The sequence below is a fragment of the Girardinichthys multiradiatus genome, chromosome 15 (genome assembly GCF_021462225.1).
Source record: "Girardinichthys multiradiatus isolate DD_20200921_A chromosome 15, DD_fGirMul_XY1, whole genome shotgun sequence".
NCBI lineage: Eukaryota > Metazoa > Chordata > Actinopteri > Cyprinodontiformes > Goodeidae > Girardinichthys > Girardinichthys multiradiatus.
The window spans coordinates 8,818,932-8,836,676 of NC_061808.1; the positions used below are offsets into that span (position 1 = coordinate 8,818,932).

General features: G+C 39.1%; 1 protein-coding gene across 1 annotated transcript; it reads right to left on the reverse strand.

Annotated features, from left to right (window-relative positions):
- Positions 1-6,241: 6,241 nt before the first annotated feature.
- On the reverse strand, positions 6,242-16,138 carry LOC124881788 (adenylate kinase 7-like). The gene is made up of 18 exons (XM_047387579.1): positions 15,938-16,138; positions 15,701-15,859; positions 14,706-14,817; positions 14,476-14,567; positions 14,278-14,388; positions 14,093-14,176; positions 13,926-14,014; positions 13,749-13,839; positions 13,575-13,652; positions 13,203-13,352; positions 11,791-11,919; positions 8,681-8,786; positions 8,229-8,357; positions 8,071-8,142; positions 7,784-7,981; positions 7,362-7,579; positions 7,107-7,265; positions 6,242-7,022 (listed from the first exon to the last, which is right to left on the reverse strand). The coding sequence occupies exons 1-18, from the start codon at positions 16,016-16,018 to the stop codon at positions 6,987-6,989; spliced, it is 2,094 nt and encodes a 697-aa protein (XP_047243535.1). The 5' UTR covers positions 16,019-16,138; the 3' UTR covers positions 6,242-6,986.
- Positions 16,139-17,745: the final 1,607 nt, after the last annotated feature.

The following is a 17,745-nucleotide window of genomic DNA, read 5'->3' on the forward strand; positions in this document are numbered from 1 at the left end:
AATTTTTTCTAACTCAGTTTGTCATAATTTAGCAGAAAAACACAATAAATATCTGCTGTCATACAAAAGACAGCATGTCTATACAAATGTTGCCTTCCATCTTCAAGTGTTCCAGATTTGCTTCAAACAGCTTCTCCTCCGTATAATGTTGTTCTTTTATTCTGAACTCCATCCAGATGAAAACAGATTGTGATCAGTTCATCTCACATACTTTACCTCATCCACAATACAATTGAGTGAACATTTGTTTAAGTTTATGATCATATGGCAGTCTTATTAGGAATGAGCAGCTAACTCAAACCAGTTCCTGCTGGGCTGTGAAGTTCTGTCAGATCATTTTTTATTCTTTTAGGCATGTGGGATCCTGCTGCTCCATCTGGCATGTGTTTGTGTGTGCAGTTCATTTTTATCATTATGTATATGTATGGTAAAAATCATTTTATTTATCTGAAGTATATTTGTAATTTAATAAATTATTTATTTATAATTTATGACAGTTTAAAAGTTACCTATGTTTTCATGTGCTGCCAAAATAGATTACCTTGATCTTTTGTCTTTGTTAGGTCATTGGGCTGGGCTCCATTGCTTTTTCAATGTGGCTGGTTTGGATAATGATGTGGTGATGCTACTACACTCTTTTTCACAATTCATACTAAAATGTCTCTGTTTGAGGTTTCTCCTGCTTCATCATTAGTTTCAGTCATAAAAAGAAAGAAGCCTTTCTGTGCACATATATTGGTGAGTGCTCTTAAAATAAATCAGGGCATTTTTTTTTTTCACAAGACTATGATTTTTTTTTTTTATGTTTGTAGTGCAGTGACTTTTGAAATCTTATTGTAAACCCATTGTTAAATATGTTGCCAAGGATTGCTTTTAGGACAATAAAAAATACATTTTGCATTTGAGCTGCACTCTGAAGAACCCAGGTCTTCTCTCAGAATCCCAAAAACCTGCTTGTGTGCAATTCGAAAGTGTTTTTATCTCCTTCGATGGGGAGCCTGCTCTAACCAATTTCTTTGCATGTACAGGTCCTTCTCAAAATATTAGCATATTGTGATAAAGTTCATTATTTTCCATAATGTCATGATGAAAATTTAACATTCATATATTTTAGATTCATTGCACACTAACTGAAATATTTCAGGTCTTTTATTGTCTTAATACAGATGATTTTGGCATACAGCTCATGAAAACCCAAGATTCCTATCTCACAAAATTAGCATATCATTAAAAGGGTCTCTAAACGAGCTATGAACCTAATCATCTGAATCAACGAGTTAACTCTAAACACCTGCAAAAGATTCCTGAGGCCTTTAAAACTCCCAGCCTGGTTCATCACTCAAAACCCCAATCATGGGTAAGACTGCCGACCTGACTGCTGTCCAGAAGGCCACTATTGACACCCTCAAGCAAGAGGGTAAGACACAGAAAGACATTTCTGAACGAATAGGCTGTTCCCAGAGTGCTGTATCAAGGCACCTCAGTGGGAAGTCTGTGGGAAGGAAAAAGTGTGGCAGAAAACGCTGCACAACGAGAAGAGGTGACCGGACACTGAGGAAGATTGTGGAGAAGGGCCGATTCCAGACCTTGGGGGACCTGCGGAAGCAGTGGACTGAGTCTGGAGTAGAAACATCCAGAGCCACCGTGCACAGGCGTGTGCAGGAAATGGGCTACAGGTGCCGCATTCCCCAGGTCAAGCCACTTTTGAACCAGAAACAGCGGCAGAAGCGCCTGACCTGGGCTACAGAGAAGCAGCACTGGACTGTTGCTCAGTGGTCCAAAGTACTTTTTTCGAATGAAACCAAATTCTGCAGGTCATTCGGAAATCAAGGTGGCAGAGTCTGGAGGAAGACTGGGGAGAAGGAAATGCCAAAATGCCAGAAGTCCAGTGTCAAGTACCCACAGTCAGTGATGGTCTGGGGTGCCGTGTCAGCTGCTGGTGTTGGTCCACTGTGTTTTATCAAGGGCAGGGTCAATGCAGCTAGCTATCAGGAGATTTTGGAGCACTTCATGCTTCCATCTGCTGAAAAGCTTTATGGAGATGAAGATTTCATTTTTCAGCACGACCTGGCACCTGCTCACAGTGCCAAAACCACTGGTAAATGGTTTACTGACCATGGTATCACTGTGCTCAATTGGCCTGCCAACTCTCCTGACCTGAACCCCATAGAGAATCTGTGGGATATTGTGAAGAGAACGTTGAGAGACTCAAGACCCAACACTCTGGATGAGCTAAAGGCCGCTATCGAAGCATCCTGGGCCTCCATAAGACCTCAGCAGTGCCACAGGCTGATTGCCTCCATGCCACGCCGCATTGAAGCAGTCATTTCTGCAAAAGGATTCCCGACCAAGTATTGAGTGCATAACTGTACATGATTATTTGAAGGTTGACGTTTTTTGTATTAAAAACACTTTTCTTTTATTGGTCGGATGAAATATGCTAATTTTGTGAGATAGGAATTTTGGGTTTTCATGAGCTGTATGCCAAAATCATCCGTATGAAGACAATAAAAGACCTGAAATATTTCCGTTAGTGTGCAATGAATCTAAAATATATGATTATTAAATTTTCATCATTACATTATAGAAAATAATTAACTTTATCACAATATGCTAATTTTTTGAGAAGGACCTGTATTGTGAGTGTGAGGAGTTACAGTTAGTAAAATCTTTTGAAAATCTGAATTTATTTTATAAGGTTTAAGTCATGGAATCCTCACTTGGGATACAGGTACATCAAAAAAATGTATATCATGAAAAAGTTTTTTGTCACTCATTTCAGAATTTGAACCTTATATGTTTCATAGATTCATTGCACAGAGTGAAATATTTCAAGCATTTTTTGTGTACATTTTATGACTATGGCTTACAGATAATGAAAACCCAAAATCCAGTGAAAATTGTGAAAAAGTTAAGTATTGGAAACTCATGGTGTTACACCCTAATCAGATAATTAACACCTGCAAGGGTTTCTTGAACCTCTGAGGTGTCTTTCAGTCTGGGTCAGTAGGCTACAACTTCACGAAGAAGACTGCTGACTGGACAGATGCCTAGAAGACATCGATGACACACTCCACAAGGACGGTAAGCCACAAAAAGTCATTGCTAAAGAACCTGGTTGTTTACAGAATGCTGCATCCAAGCATATTCATGGAAAGTTGAGCTGAAGGAAAAAGTGTGGTAAGTTGCACCAACAGCAATCTTTAAACAATTTGGAGAATCTTCACAAGGAGTGGACTGAGGCTAGAGTCAGCACATCAAGAGCGGCTATGCACAAACAAATCATACACATGGGCTACAAATGTTGCATTCTTTGTGTCAAGCCATGCCTGAACCAGACACATCAGAAGCTTCTTACCTGGGCTAAGGATAAAAAGAACTGGTCTTTTGATCAGTGGTTCTCTTTTCAGATAAAAGTAAATTTTGCATTTCAAATCAAGGTCCCAGAGTCTGGAAAAAGAGTGGAGAGGCACAGGATCCACACTGCCAGTGTGAAGTTTCCACAGTCAGTGATGCTTTGGGGTGCCATTTGCTGGTGTTGGTCCTCAGTCCACAGTCAACACAGCCATCCACCAGCACTTCATGCCTCCTTTTGCTGACTAGTTTCATTGAGAGGTTGATTTCATTTTTCAGCAGGACTTGGCCCATGCCCACACTGCCAAGCTACTAAAAACTGGTTCAGTGACCATGTTGTTCCTGTCTATGGAGAATTGTTAAGATGAGAGACACCAGATGCAATAATGCAGATGACCTGAAGGCTGCTTTTAAAGCAACCCGGGCTTCCTTCACACCACAGCAGAACCACAGGCTGATCGCCTCCATGCCACACCGCATCTATGCAGTAATTCATGCAAAAAAGAGCCCCAACCGAGTGCAGAGAAATTGACATACTTTTTTAGAAGCCCAACATTCCTGTTAAAAATATTATTTTTATTTGATCTGATGTAATCTAATTTTCTGAGACACTGAAGCTTGGGTTTTGGAAACAACTGAAAACACTTTCCCTGACAACACGGAGCACATGTTCGTTGAAACACATGAGGTTTGACCTTTGGGGGCTACTTATGGCTGAATACTTTGCATGCACAGTAAAGCATGTATGTGTTTAGAAGCTCACACCATCATTTCACCATCATTCTCCAACAAAAGCAAACCGTGCTGTTTAACCCAGGTTCCTTCAACTCTCAGTGTAGTTGTAGTTTGGGGGAGTCTGTATGGGCTTGCATGAAGATGTCAGAATAATGTCATACTTTATTTACCTAAAAACAATATATGCAAGATTATGTGCGTGTGTGCCGCAACAACCAACACTGAGAGGGTTCACTGCTCTCCTCAGTCCAATTAAAGCCATTGCTTGTCAGTGTGTGTGTGTGTGTGTGTGTGTGTGGTCCTCCCCCAACATATACAGCCAAAAGCAGATGTTTGGGTGACCACCACAAGAGCAGTGCAGGCATTTTCTAACGTTTGTGTGAGTGTTTTTGTGACCACCACTGGGGTGGTAGAAGCTGTTGTGACTGGAACCGTAGCAGATAAAACATTGTCAGGACCACCACAGTCCTCTTACTGACTCTTCCACAGGGGTAAACACACATTACTTCTGTTCCAACTTTTTTTCTTGTTTCTTTGCCATTATTACTAAATAAAATAAAAATAGAATAAAAAAATAGAATACTAAATACATGTTTTGTGCCACATTTATGTCCACTAAATATGAGTAATGCATGTCCACACATGCCTTTGTGACATATGTACAGACTGCAGGGCCGTGTTGGTAATTATACCAGTTTACAGGAGTCAACAGAGCTTTTCATCTATAAAAACAGATGGAGGATAGATGATATTTTAGAGATGATTACAACGTATTTCCTACAATGATGCACATTCAATCGCACGCACAAATAAAGATGACCAGCGCAGATTTTTTACTTTCTATTGGAAGTCACATTTAACAACTGACACCTACTATTATACATGTAAAAATTTGGTTATTGATTTATATATTTAAAAAAAAATTCTGATTATTACACCTTATTCTTACAAAAGTCCTCATCTGAACTATCATCAAAACTTTGTCACTTTCAGTTAATTTAAAGCTTAGGTGACACTTCTGGAGTACTGAGTTCAGGTACTGGAAAAGCATTTTTTTTTTTTTACAGTCCACCTTTCTGTTGTATGAATAAGAAATGGTTTGGGTGTCTGTGGGATCCAGAAAAAGCTGAGCTATCCAAACTGACTTACACAAAGGAGAGATGTCTGTTCTTGAAAATGTTGACATTTTTCTCCACAAAAGTGAAAGTAAATAACTGTTGCAGAGCTAGACCTGCTCCATGGAGGTAAACTCTGTCCCATTTTCTCCTAAATCCCACTAAAAAGGAAACATGGGTCAGTTGTGAGTTTTACAGTTTATAAATTTGCTTTGACAGTAGTAGCATTACTAAGAAAGCAAGCACATTAGATGGTCTGCCAACTATTCCTATCCTCACAGGATCCCATATATAAGCGGAAGAAATTATCTTCTTCCATAGGGTGGTTGAGCTCAGCCTTAAAAAAGGGGGAGAAGCTCCGCTATCAGAGGAGATCTTGGAGCAAAGCCTCTGGTCCTTTGCAAAGAAATAAGTAAAATCAGCTGCTTCAGGCATCTAACCAGGATGCCTCCTGGACAACTTTCTCTGTAGAGAAAGGTGCACATCACAATGTAAGAGACTTGGGTGCAGAGCCAGACTTGGCAGAAGGATGCACATGTTTCCTCTTTTTCTGGAAATGCCCTGGGGATGCCCCAGGATTGTTGGGGAGAGATGAGGAGAGACACATCTGGATTTTGCTCCTAGATCTGTAACTTTTACAACTAGATCTTAGATAAGAGGTAGACAATGGATGGATGGATTGATTGACTGATATTTCAAACAATAGAATAAACTCAAAACACATGTGTATTATGTGCAAAGACTGCAAATGTCAAAGAGGAGTCTGTCATTATCATATATCTTAAAGTGACAATATGTGGAATGTACTAATCTGGGACTTTATTGTGGCAATTGAAGAAATGAAACATTTTTCACAAGTTGGCTCACTCTTTTTGAGAACTTTACTCAGCAATTTACTGGAAACATTAGGGGTATAATCCTTCTTCCAGTAAGTGTTGGCTCTGTAGCACAGCCAGAGCTGAATCACTCACCATCTGCAGCCGCAAACAGAACAGAGCTACGATGAGTGCAAACCTGCAAAAAATGAGTATGTTTGGTGAAATGTACTTAAATGTCATTTATTCCATCTGCATAGTGCACAATACAGTTTTAAGATGTTTTAAAGTGTACTTTAGTCATTAAGAAAAACTTTAAATGTTCATATTTTTGGGTTATGCAGTGCAGTTTTTGCAGTGCCTTTCACATTTATTGGCACCCATGGTAAAGATGTCAAATAAATCAAAACATACAGAAAAAAATGCTACAACCTTTGGGAAGTTTGGAAGATTTTTACCTCCTTTAACATCTTGATTGCTCTGTCTGATAAGATAAATGTGGGTCCTGGTCCCTGGATTCCATTTGCAAGAGTGGCTAGGAGAACTTCAGTTCAGTAACATTGACCTTTGAGCACAAAGGTTTGGTCAAATCTCTCCAGTTGGTTTTCTAGATCTGCTGGGCATCAACATTTCACAAATGAGAGCCAATCATGCAGGATGTGAGTTTCTTAAAGAGATGCTGGGCACCTGTGCTTTGATCTGACAAATCCAGATTTTAAAATTTTTGCACAAATGTGGTGGTTGAAGTTACTTTTTTCTTGTAAGTCCAACATTACACATTTTACTGAATATGCTTTTATTAAATTTAGATGAACTTAATGGCAATATTATAGGATTAAGTGTCCACAAACTGAACTTTTTATTTAAACCTTTAATTTAGAGAGTCTGAAAATGATTCCACATGAACAGGTCATCACAATATGTTCATGTAAGTTTAGATATGAGTTTAAGGGTTGTAAAATGTTATTCAGTCCTCTTTGTTGTTCCGTAGAAGATGTTCAGCCTGCAAAAGCAAAACAAAATCTAATTAAAGGCCCAGATATGTCAATACACTGATCAGTTTTGTGTCAGGCTGCTGTGTAAGTACCAGGAAGTCGACGGGGTCATCTGGTTTGATTTTGGAGCACTCTAGCATGGCCTCGCTCAGTGAAGGCATCACGTACTTCATCAAGTAGTTTCTGAGAGGAAGAGCTTTAGCTTCCAGCAGCTCGGACTCCTGTTGCTTCACCACCAACAGGTTCTTCTTCTGACAAACGTATTTTCACAAGCAATTAGGCTTGTTAAACATTCTTTTTAGCTCTTCTTTGGATGTCTTTCTTAAGCAACTAATTTCTGAACTTACCCACTCTTCATAATGATCCGTCATCTCAGCCAGCGCAGCTAGCTTCCTGTTTTTCCTCTCTGCAGTCTCTGCAGCCAGTTTCTGCTTTCTTTCTTTTTCTCTCCTTTGATTCTCCTCCTCCTGCTCCTCTGGACTCGGACCGTAGTTCTTAGGAACCCCCACAATCTCTGTTATCTTCTTCATAACAAGTGTGTACTCTAAATCATCTGAGCTGATCTCTGGAGAAGAACAGGTAAAGTAGAACAACTGAAACAATGAAAAAATTATATTTTCCCTTTATATTCCAAATGTATGGATTTCTTTTTTTCTACCACAGGGATTTTATACAAGGTGCTTCTCCTTGTACATATAAGTCAGGTGAAAAACGATTTGGAGTGCTGTGTTGACCCCTTGTGGCCAATTATGGTTTTTGCAGACAGTACCTATATATTCTGGGTGAATTTCACGGTGATCAAAGAAGTCCAACACAGTTTCCTCGGCGCTAAAAAGTTGCCGGTATTGAGCCAGACGAGGCACAAATTCCTCTTGGGTGTAGCACATTTTCTCAGCCAGGCTTCCTGGAAGTCCTTGAACTCGCTTTGTCAGGAAATCATCTGATGCATTTAGGGCAAACACATGCTCTATATTGCAAGTGTGAAGAAAACACATTTGAGCAATTCTGGGTTAATTAATTTTAACACTGGCTATGAACTGATGTCATAAGCACAACCTGGGGTGATGATTTTGTTGTACCATGGTATTTTGGACGTTAAATCTGAATCCTTGTCCTCTGGTTCCTCATCTGAACAAAATAAAATCACCATTTTACTAATGCCAGTGATGCTGTTTCATTCATTTACTAAAACTATAGTGACTAATAAAACTTGCCAGAGAAAAACAGCTTTGCTTGCTCAGAAGTCTCAGGGAAGCCATCCAGAACAAAGCCTTGGTTCCTACATGGCTTGGAGTACAGTTTTTCTCGCAAAATGTCAAAAAACTGATCCTCAGCAAGCTGACCTGAATAAACAGAGAAAAAGCACCAAAAAATCCAATCACATCTGAGCTTTTCTGTAATATTTCATTCAAAGAGGTTTCCTTACATACTATACATGCCATTCTAGAATTTAATACAACTGCCCCACTTTTCCCCAGGCTGCTTCATATTCAAGAATAATTATGTCACATTTCATACATTACGATTTGGGACTTAATAAAATCTCGTCAAAAATTTTACAGTAGGGTCAAAACTTCGTTTTCAGCCTTAATTGATGGGAACTTATTATTTTTAGGTATTTGTACTTACAAATAATTAAGTATTTGCTTTTTTTTTTTTTACCAACCTTGATTCGTCTCCATGCTTTGGTTAATCATTTCCAGTTGTTCCTCTGCAGCAGCTGCAGCCTGTTCACTAATGTCATCAAGATCAGCTCCATTTATCATCTCTTTCTGCAAAAACAATAAATAAACATAATGAACACAAAACATCTGTTTATGTTTTTCATATAAGGATAGCTAGCTGCAGCAGCTGTATGCAACCTCGCAAAACTACTCTTACCTCAATTTTTTTGTTACAAGCACAAACATCAATGCATTTATTTGGAATTTTTGGTGATAGATCAACACAAAGAACAGCATAAATGTGAAGTGAAAGTAAAATATATATTCATTCATCTTCTATCATCTACCCACTTAATCCATGTCTTCAGCAGTCACTGGTCAAGAGTTGGGTTACACTCTGAACTAGTCACCAATCTATCACACACAGGACAGACGACCATGCACACACACACACACACACACACACACACACACACACACACACACACACACACACACACACACACACACACACAGTACCCAGTACCTTCTTGCTGCAGTGCTAACAACTGTGCTGCCCTAAAATGATTTTTTACATTTTTGGACAAATACAAATCAGGAAAATGTATTGTGCATTTTTAATCAGCCCCGCTGAGTCTATACATTGCAGATGCAGCTTTAGCTGCAAATAAAGCGGCCTATCTTGGGGTTGGGGTTTATCTCTACAGGTCCTTCTCAAAAAATTAGCATATTGTGATAAAGTTCATAATTTTCTATAATGTAATGATGAAAATTTAATATTTATATATTTTAGATTCATTGCACACTAACTGAAATATTTCAGGTCTTTTATTGTCTTAATACGGATGATTTTGGCATACAGCTCATGAAAACCCAAAATTCCTATCTCACAAAATTAGCATATTTCATCCGACCAATAAAAGAAAAGTGTTTTTAATACAGAAAATGTCAACCTTCAAATAATCATGTACAGTTATGCACTCAATACTTGGTCGGGAATCCTTTTGCAGAAATGACTGCTTCAATGCGGCGTGGCATGGAGGCAATCAGCCTGTGGCACTGCTGAGGTCTTATGGAGGCCCAGGATGCTTTGATAGCGGCCTTTAGCTCATCCAGAGTGTTGGGTCTTGAGTCTCTCAACGTTCTCTTCACAATATCCCACAGATTCTCTATGGGGTTCAGGTCAGGAGAGTTGGCAGGCCAATTGAGCACAGTGATACCATGGTCAGTAAACCATTTACCAGTGGTTTTGGCACTGTGAGCAGGTGCCAGGTCGTGCTGAAAAATGAAATCTTCATCTCCATAAAGCTTTTCAGTAGATGGAAGCATGAAGTGCTCCAAAATCTCCTGATAGCTAGCTGCATTGACCCTGCCCTTGATAAAACACAGTGGACCAACACCAGCAGCTGACACTGTACCCCACACCATCACTGACTGTGGGTACTTGACAGTGGACTTCTGGCATTTTGGCATTTCCTTCTCCCCAGTCTTCCTCCAGACTATGGCACCTTGATTTCTGAATGACATGCAGAATTTGCTTTCATCCGAAAAAAGTACTTTGGACCACTGAGCAACAGTCCAGTGCTGCTTCTCTGTAGCCCAGGTCTGGGGAATGCGGCACCTGTAGCCCATTTCCTGCACACGCCTGTGCACGGTGGCTCTGGATGTTTCTACTCCAGACTCAGTCCACTGCTTCCACAGGTCCCCCAAGGTCTGGAATCGGCCCTTCTCCACAATCTTCCTCAGGGTCCGGTCACCTCTTCTCGTTGTGCAGCGTTTTCTGCCACACTTTTTCCTTCCTACAGACTTCCCACTGAGGTGCCTTGATACAGCACTCTGGGAACAGCCTATTTGTTCAGAAATGTCTTTCTGTGTCTTACCCTCTTGCTTGAGGGTGTCAATAGTGGCCTTCTGGACAGCAGTCAGGTCGGCAGTCTTACCCATGATTGGGGTTTTGAGTGATGAACCAGGCTGGGAGTTTTAAAGGCCTCAGGAATCTTTTGCAGGTGTTTAGAGTTAACTCGTTGATTCAGATGATTAGGTTCATAGCTCGTTTAGAGACCCTTTTAATGATATGCTAATTTTGTGAGATAGGAATTTTGGGTTTTCATGAGCTGTATGCCAAAATCATCCGTATTAAGACAATAAAAGACCTGAAATATTTCAGTTAGTGTGCAATGAATCTAAAATATATGAATGTTAAATTTTCATCATGACATTATGGAAAATAATGAACTTTATCACAATATGCTAATTTTTTGAGAAGGACCTGTACTAGTTTTCACATCTACAAACTGAGACTTTTGCCCACTGTTCTTTGCAAAATAGCTCAGACTTCGTCCGACTGGATGGAGAAGCTCTGGTAGGCAACCCTTCGCTACAGTTGCAAGATAGGGGATATGTTGGGGATTGAGCAAAACGTTGAGTCTTGGTCTACTCTGACCACAATACCTTTTTAAACATGTTTGCAGTGTTCAACTGGGACTTTGTTTTGGCTGTTTTTCAACAATAGCTTTCTTCTTCCAACACTTCAATAAAGGAGATATTTGTAGAGTACACAGCTAATACTTGTCCTGTCAACAATTCTCCCAGCTGAGCTGTGGACTTCTGCAGTTCCTCCTAAGTCACCTTGGCCCTGTTTGCTGCTTCTTAATGCTCTCCTTGCCCAGTCTCCTAGTATAGATTAAACATTTGTCCAAATCTTCTGCCTGACCTATATTGTGTGTTCCTTGATCTTCACGATGCTGTTTGTTCACCAATGTTCTCTTATAAAGAGAACTTCACAGATCAGCTGAGAATGAACATGTACTGAATTTCATTTGGGGGTATCAGAGTAAAGCAGCTAAATAGAAATGCATGTAACACTTCATATTTTGATTTGTAAACAGGTTTGAAAACCCTGTATCATTTTCAACAGGTGCTACTTTGTGTTGGTCTTTCACATAAAATCACAATAAAACACTTCAATGTTTGGCATAAAAAAATATGAAAACACTTCATCTCTATGAATACTTTTCCAAGGCACTGTACATGTCAATATATATTGACTTTTAAGTTTCCACGAGTGGGCAGTATAATGTCTCCGTGTTGCGACATTTCTGCTTCCACTGACCAGCTGAGTAATTTTCTCCTCAATCAAGCTGTTGATGTTGATGTGGTGTATTTTGTAGTGCTGGCAGAGCTTCTTGGCAACAGTCGTCTTCCCTGCAGCCGGAGGGCCAACCAGGCAGATTTTAACTGGCTACAGAACAAATAAGGCATAGGTATAAGAATAACCTACTGTAGTCATATAAAAACCAGCCTAAAAGTAGAGAAATTAGCAAAATTGATCTGATTAACAAAGAGGCATTTTTATTCTATGTATCTGTGATGGCCCCACCTGCAGCCACACAGTCGGTAACCCCGCGCACCGACACCTTTTCACTTTGAGCTTCCTAGTTTCATACATCAAACTCACTGTAGCACAAAGATTTATTTTTAAAGATATATATTTGTTTGTGTATTTTCATATCTTTGGCAAAATTGAAATACATTAGTTCTAATTGTAGCGCGGACATTTAGTTAACCTTTGTAAATTTAATTCTGTCTTTTAATATTTGTTGTGTTTTCCAGTTTTGACAGTGCTGTGGGGAGGGTTCTTTGGACTGAGAGCTGAAACTATGGAGGACAAAAAAGATGGACTCTGGCTGGCACACTCTGCAGGAAGTGTTGATTGGGTGACACCATGCAGAGCTGCACCATGGGGGAGGACCATGGAGTTACTTATTCTTGCATAAGTTATTTGCTTTGTGATTTAATTAGCTGGTTACTTTTATGTTTAGTTATTAGTCATTTAATTTGATTCCTAAACTAACTGTGTTTAGTTACTTTTTTGTTCAATTAATTCAATTCAGTTTTATTTATATAGCGCCAATTCACAACACGCATCGTCTCAAGGCACTTCACAAAGGGTTTGGAATGGTGTAGGGTTGTTGGGGAGGTTAGATTAATCTACTGAGTGTTAAGACTTTGGCCATGTGTAGCTATGTGTAGGGGTACTAAGTAAAATAATAAACTGATAAGGTTTGTCCATGTAAATCCCACTGGTGGCCATTGTTATACTAAAAACCACAAGGACTGGGGGTACCTCTCTCTGTCAGACTGATTATAACCATTGGAAAAGAGAAGGGGTTAATTTAGTAAGTAGATGTTCCTCTTCCCTACTCCCATGTGGGTCAGTCTGGTCTGATCAGCCAGTATTTAAACCCCCTTTGTTTGTTGTGTGTTAGGTCAGTTCATTTTGTTTGAATAGTTAGTTTGAGGTTGTATTATGTTATGGCTTGAGTTTCGTTTCTTCATTTGTCCTCTTTTAAGGGTCCTGCATTAAAATTTTGAGTGTTGTTACTTTGGGGAAAGAAAACTTACTAAATTACTACTGTGTCCTCATGCTTAACCAGCTCTGACAGTATCAAATCTTTGGAGTGTTTTGACACAATTAGGACATAAAATGTGTGCAACTACTCATTTGAAGGTTCAAATACTTACAAGAAGCTGCCTGGTGTGTTTGTACTCCTTTGCAATCCTATTCATGTTTTCCACCATCCCGTCTCTACATATCCAATCAAAGTTGAACGTATCGCTGACAATAGAAGCATCCAGGCGGAGGTTGATGCTAAGACAATCCAGTTCCTCTGGCTGGAATGAGGCACAAACTAATCAGAACCATGTTAGACTGAACTATCGCCTAAATAATCGATTCGATTTCTTTTGCATGTTTGGTTTTCTATCTCAAGTTTTAGGATTTTTAGAAAAACTAAAAAGGGAAAAATACAGTCATTAAAAAGTTAAGCAATGAAAATAATTCTGAATATGAATTATTTGAGTACATTTATAATAAAAATGTACACAGTCTTGTACCTTAAAAGCTTTCATGGTGATGGCGTCCTGCAGAGTTAACTTGTCGACCTTTTCTGGCCCGAGAACATCACTTATTGTCTAAAGAGTTAAAAGCAAAAAAGACTTAAACATTTTCATTTTGCCCTTACAGTTTGTTGTTCATTCTAAAGGTCTAATTCTGACGTAAAATGTTACCTTTACAATATCCTCTAAAGTGTTCTTGGCATCATCAATGGCAAGGATGTACTTTGACTTGGGCTTCAGCTTAATGATGCTTCGGATCACTCTGTAATAAAATAAGTCAGTTCAGCTCTAAACTGATAGACCCCCCTCAAAAACAAAACAAAAAAACACACACATGCATAATTTTACCTTCCAAGGTCACAAACATGAATCATTGGAATGTGATTTGTGCCATTTCCAAATATGGGGATCTTTGGATCCTGCATCAACCATGAAACCTAAAAATATACAAATTAAAACATTTAAAACAAATTCAAACTATGTGGGGAGAAAAGATTTCTTATAGTAATATATACCTTAAAAAAGTAGTGAAAGATATTCTCTCCCATTCCATACTGAAGTCCTGCAGCTACTACATAACCTTTGAGCTTAGATGTTTTCTGAAAAATGCGAATATTGTATTTCTAAAACTTCCATAACTTTCGATGTAATATACTTTGGGGGAGAGTGAAATATACACAATAATATTAATGCCACGTACACCTCTGGGCAATTTCAGTACAAGTTTTTCCAGATTATTGTGGTTCCTGAAACTGGGATGAGGCCTCCTTCGGATAAAGTCTTCTTCTGAGAAAGGGGCTTGTGGTTTGTCCTGAAATAAAAATGAATAACTATGAAAAATACCTGGGATTGCATAAGATCAGAATTTCTATTAATTTCTATAATTAGGATCTACTACATCTGAAGGCTTGGTCATCGCCCAAGTCATCACTGAGGAGATAAGGATGAAACATTTCCGGGAGTTGAAGTTTTGCATTTCATCCCTTAGGACTGTTTGTAAAAAGACGAAAAACACATGCAGCATTTATCAGTGAACTGTATCAGATATCGGATATTTTTTCCCGTATCAAACTGACAGTCATCAAAAAGATAATCAATAAGGCTATCCTTGTACTTCTTGACTATTACCTGTAACTGCCCATGTTGCTTCTTCAACCTGTTGTGTTGAACTTTCAGTGATGTTGTACACCACCACATCACACCCTAGCAGCAGCTGAAAAAGCTCATCTCTGGCCGGGGACTGATGAAAAAATATAAAAGGCTATTAATGACATTCATTTAAACCATTAAACTACACATATTTAAAAACTAGACAGACAGACAGACAGACAGATTTGATTAAATAGTTCTTAGCAATTTGAAAATTCACCAAGTGATTTTTGTAGCAATCAAGAACTATTTTCATTTCTTGGTTTCTTGGGAGAGACTGGGCTTTTAAGTTCAGTCAACACATGTTCAGCAGGTTATAGGTTGCGGCTTTAGGATGGACATTCCAGAAGCTTATTGTTAGGCCGCCTTATCCATTCCAAAACCTACATAAGGCTTTGCTGTTTTCTGGGGGATCATGGTCCTGTTGGAATACCTAATTTTCCCTATATTTTGTTAGTTTCAGATGAAGTTGGAAAATATGGAAGTAGCTGCACGCTTGACAGCTGGCACAGTGTTCTTAAGTTAAAAGGCCTCTGCTTACAACCTCCAAGTACTGTTCTCATCATTGTGACCAAATAATTCAATCTATGGGTTTCTTGCTTGGTTGGCACTTTCTTAGTTATAATGATGTAAAACTTGCTTCTTTGTGGACCATGATACTGGTGTTCATCTAAGGGTAACAGTTATGGTATAGATATGAGAATAAGTGGGTGTTCAAACAGGACAGTGAGCCCCCCAAAACACCAAAACTGGTTCTGGAAGGGATGAAGCAGGGTATTGCCCTCCCAAAGACCTCACCTCTGTCAAAAATTTGAGAGCTTGATTAAAAGCCAAGCCTAAGGAATTTTACTAATTCTGCTGGTATAAACACTAATTCGCCAAACATTAGTGGAGGATGTGTGAATAAATTTAGAAATGTAGGGTTATGGTTCAGAATGGGAACAAAGGACCTGCAGTTTAAACACCTGACTCACCACATGCTGTAGGTGTAGAAACGGTAGTTTTCCATCTTTGGAGGAGGAGGAGGACACCGTTCCCAGGACCTGGAAAGCAGGTTCACCCCGGGGAGACGGTGTCTCTTCTACTTCCCCATCAATGTCCGAGTCCTCTTCAGCTTCACATTTCCCTAAAACCTTTCCAGGTAAAGTCAGAGAAAATGCTGCAGTTACCCGCTATTAATTGGTACCGAAACTGCGAACTTTTCTCCTTACCTCGGCGATGTGCCTTGAAGAATACGCGTCGACGTCGTTTACAAAAACCCGTTTAAGAGTCTGTTGCTTTCTATCATCCATTACAAAAACTACTACAGTTACACAGAATGACCGCGGTTCAGTGGAAAATTACTGAAACAAAACCCAGTTCGGCCCTGTTTGTCTTTACGGTTGCTATGGACTCGAAAACAGCTCAGCCAATGATACGCTGAATACGTAAGCTACGTAATAAGTATCTTTCTCTATAATTGCTTTCGTTTTAACCTGAAATATACGCAAATGGAATGTGCTTAGTCCAGTTTCTTATTTGGTGCAATTATCAATTTTAGAAAAAATACAAACTTCATAGTTTCATAATGTCATGATTTGCACGATATCAATATTTTCTGTTAGAATATCAGAATGCTCCTTTTATTTATGAAACATTTTTGTTTATTTGTGCTTGGTTCAAATGCAGACTGCAGCCTTCATGTGTTGAGTTACCATGTGGGTTTTCTCAGGGTACTCCACTATCTTCCACAGAGAAATACAAGTGCCAGTCAGTTCATTAGGTCCAGCCTTCTTTCCTTTAGAACTTCTTTAATTCTGACAAAGATTCAACAGGGTGTTAGAAACAAAGATTCTGGTTAATATTGACATCATATCACAGTTGCTGGAGATTTGTTATCTGAACACCCATGATATGAATCTCCCACTTTACTACATCCTAAATGTTCTCTATGGATTGAGAACTTGTCCCTGTGGAGTCCACTGAGCTCGGTGAACTTAATGTCACGTTCAAGAAGCCAGTTTAAAAAGATTGTCCTAATGGGTTTTTTTTCCCAACAGGATAATGCAGCATGTCAGAAAGATGGGTTCAATGTGGGCATAAAGGGATGCATATGGTCAGCAAAAATACTCAGGTAAACGGTGTGAGTTACAGCCTCAGCTTCCTGTTCTTAGTTGTTTTTGTATCAAGGAAGTGGTTGTGAGGTAAGCCAATCTAAAAAAACTTCTACTCTGTCATTGTGAAATAATTTATTCTGTAAATCATATTTCCTTTGCTTTAAACTTTGAGGATGGTGTGCTTTTTTTTTCTTTTCCCATTATGCTTTTGGAAGTTTAATGTCACCAAACCATTCCGGTGATGTTACAGTCTTGCTCCTGCAGGGAATGCTAAATTAACACCCTCCAGACAGTGCAACATTCTACTCTTGCTTGCTTATTTGCACTAACAAGCCCCACCTGTGGTCCTGTAGATCCCCTCGTTTTGCAGGACAATGGAGTGCTGACATGGAAACTTTCAAAGCACCCCGTTTATTTATAGAGCTGGCTTTATCAGCACAACTGCTGGTGGCTCTTGATGGTGTCTGCTTTGCACAGATCTGGGCACTCACTGAAACACGCCAGTCATTTATTCAAAGCACAATGATACTGTATGAAGACGGAGATGATCGATTGTTTTTTTTTTTTTTTTTTTTTTTACCATGTATAGTAATAAGTTCTTAATAAGACAATAAAGTGGAGTAATTAGCTCTTAGCTCACAGCAAGAGGGTCTCTGGTATCAATTCTGTCTTCACATAGGCTCTATTTCTGAGTGGATTTTTGAAGGTACAATGACTTCTTTCAACAGCACAAAAATCCTGTGGGTTATTCAGGGATTATATATAAAGTGCAAGTAAGGGGGCCACAAAAGATTTCCATTTAAATCAACCCAAAACAATTTTTATCTGTATGTTCCTCTGTGTTATACTAGTGTAACAAAAACACTAAAAGGAAAGCCAAACAAGTGAAATTATTTTGTAATATAACTACTATAATTCCAACT

What these genes read in the sequence shown, in the direction of transcription:
- LOC124881788 (XM_047387579.1), bottom strand. Translation starts at nt 16,018, where the DNA reads ATGGATGATAGAAAGCAACAGACTCTTAAACGGGTTTTTGTAAACGAC. An exon ending in AGCAAAGCTGTTTTTCTCTG is followed by an intron (nt 8,143 to 8,228) that starts GCAAGTTTTATT and finishes TATTTTGTTCAG; the next exon opens with ATGAGGAACCAGAGGACAAG. An exon ending in CAACAAAATCATCACCCCAG is followed by an intron (nt 7,982 to 8,070) that starts GTTGTGCTTATG and finishes CTTGCAATATAG; the next exon opens with AGCATGTGTTTGCCCTAAAT.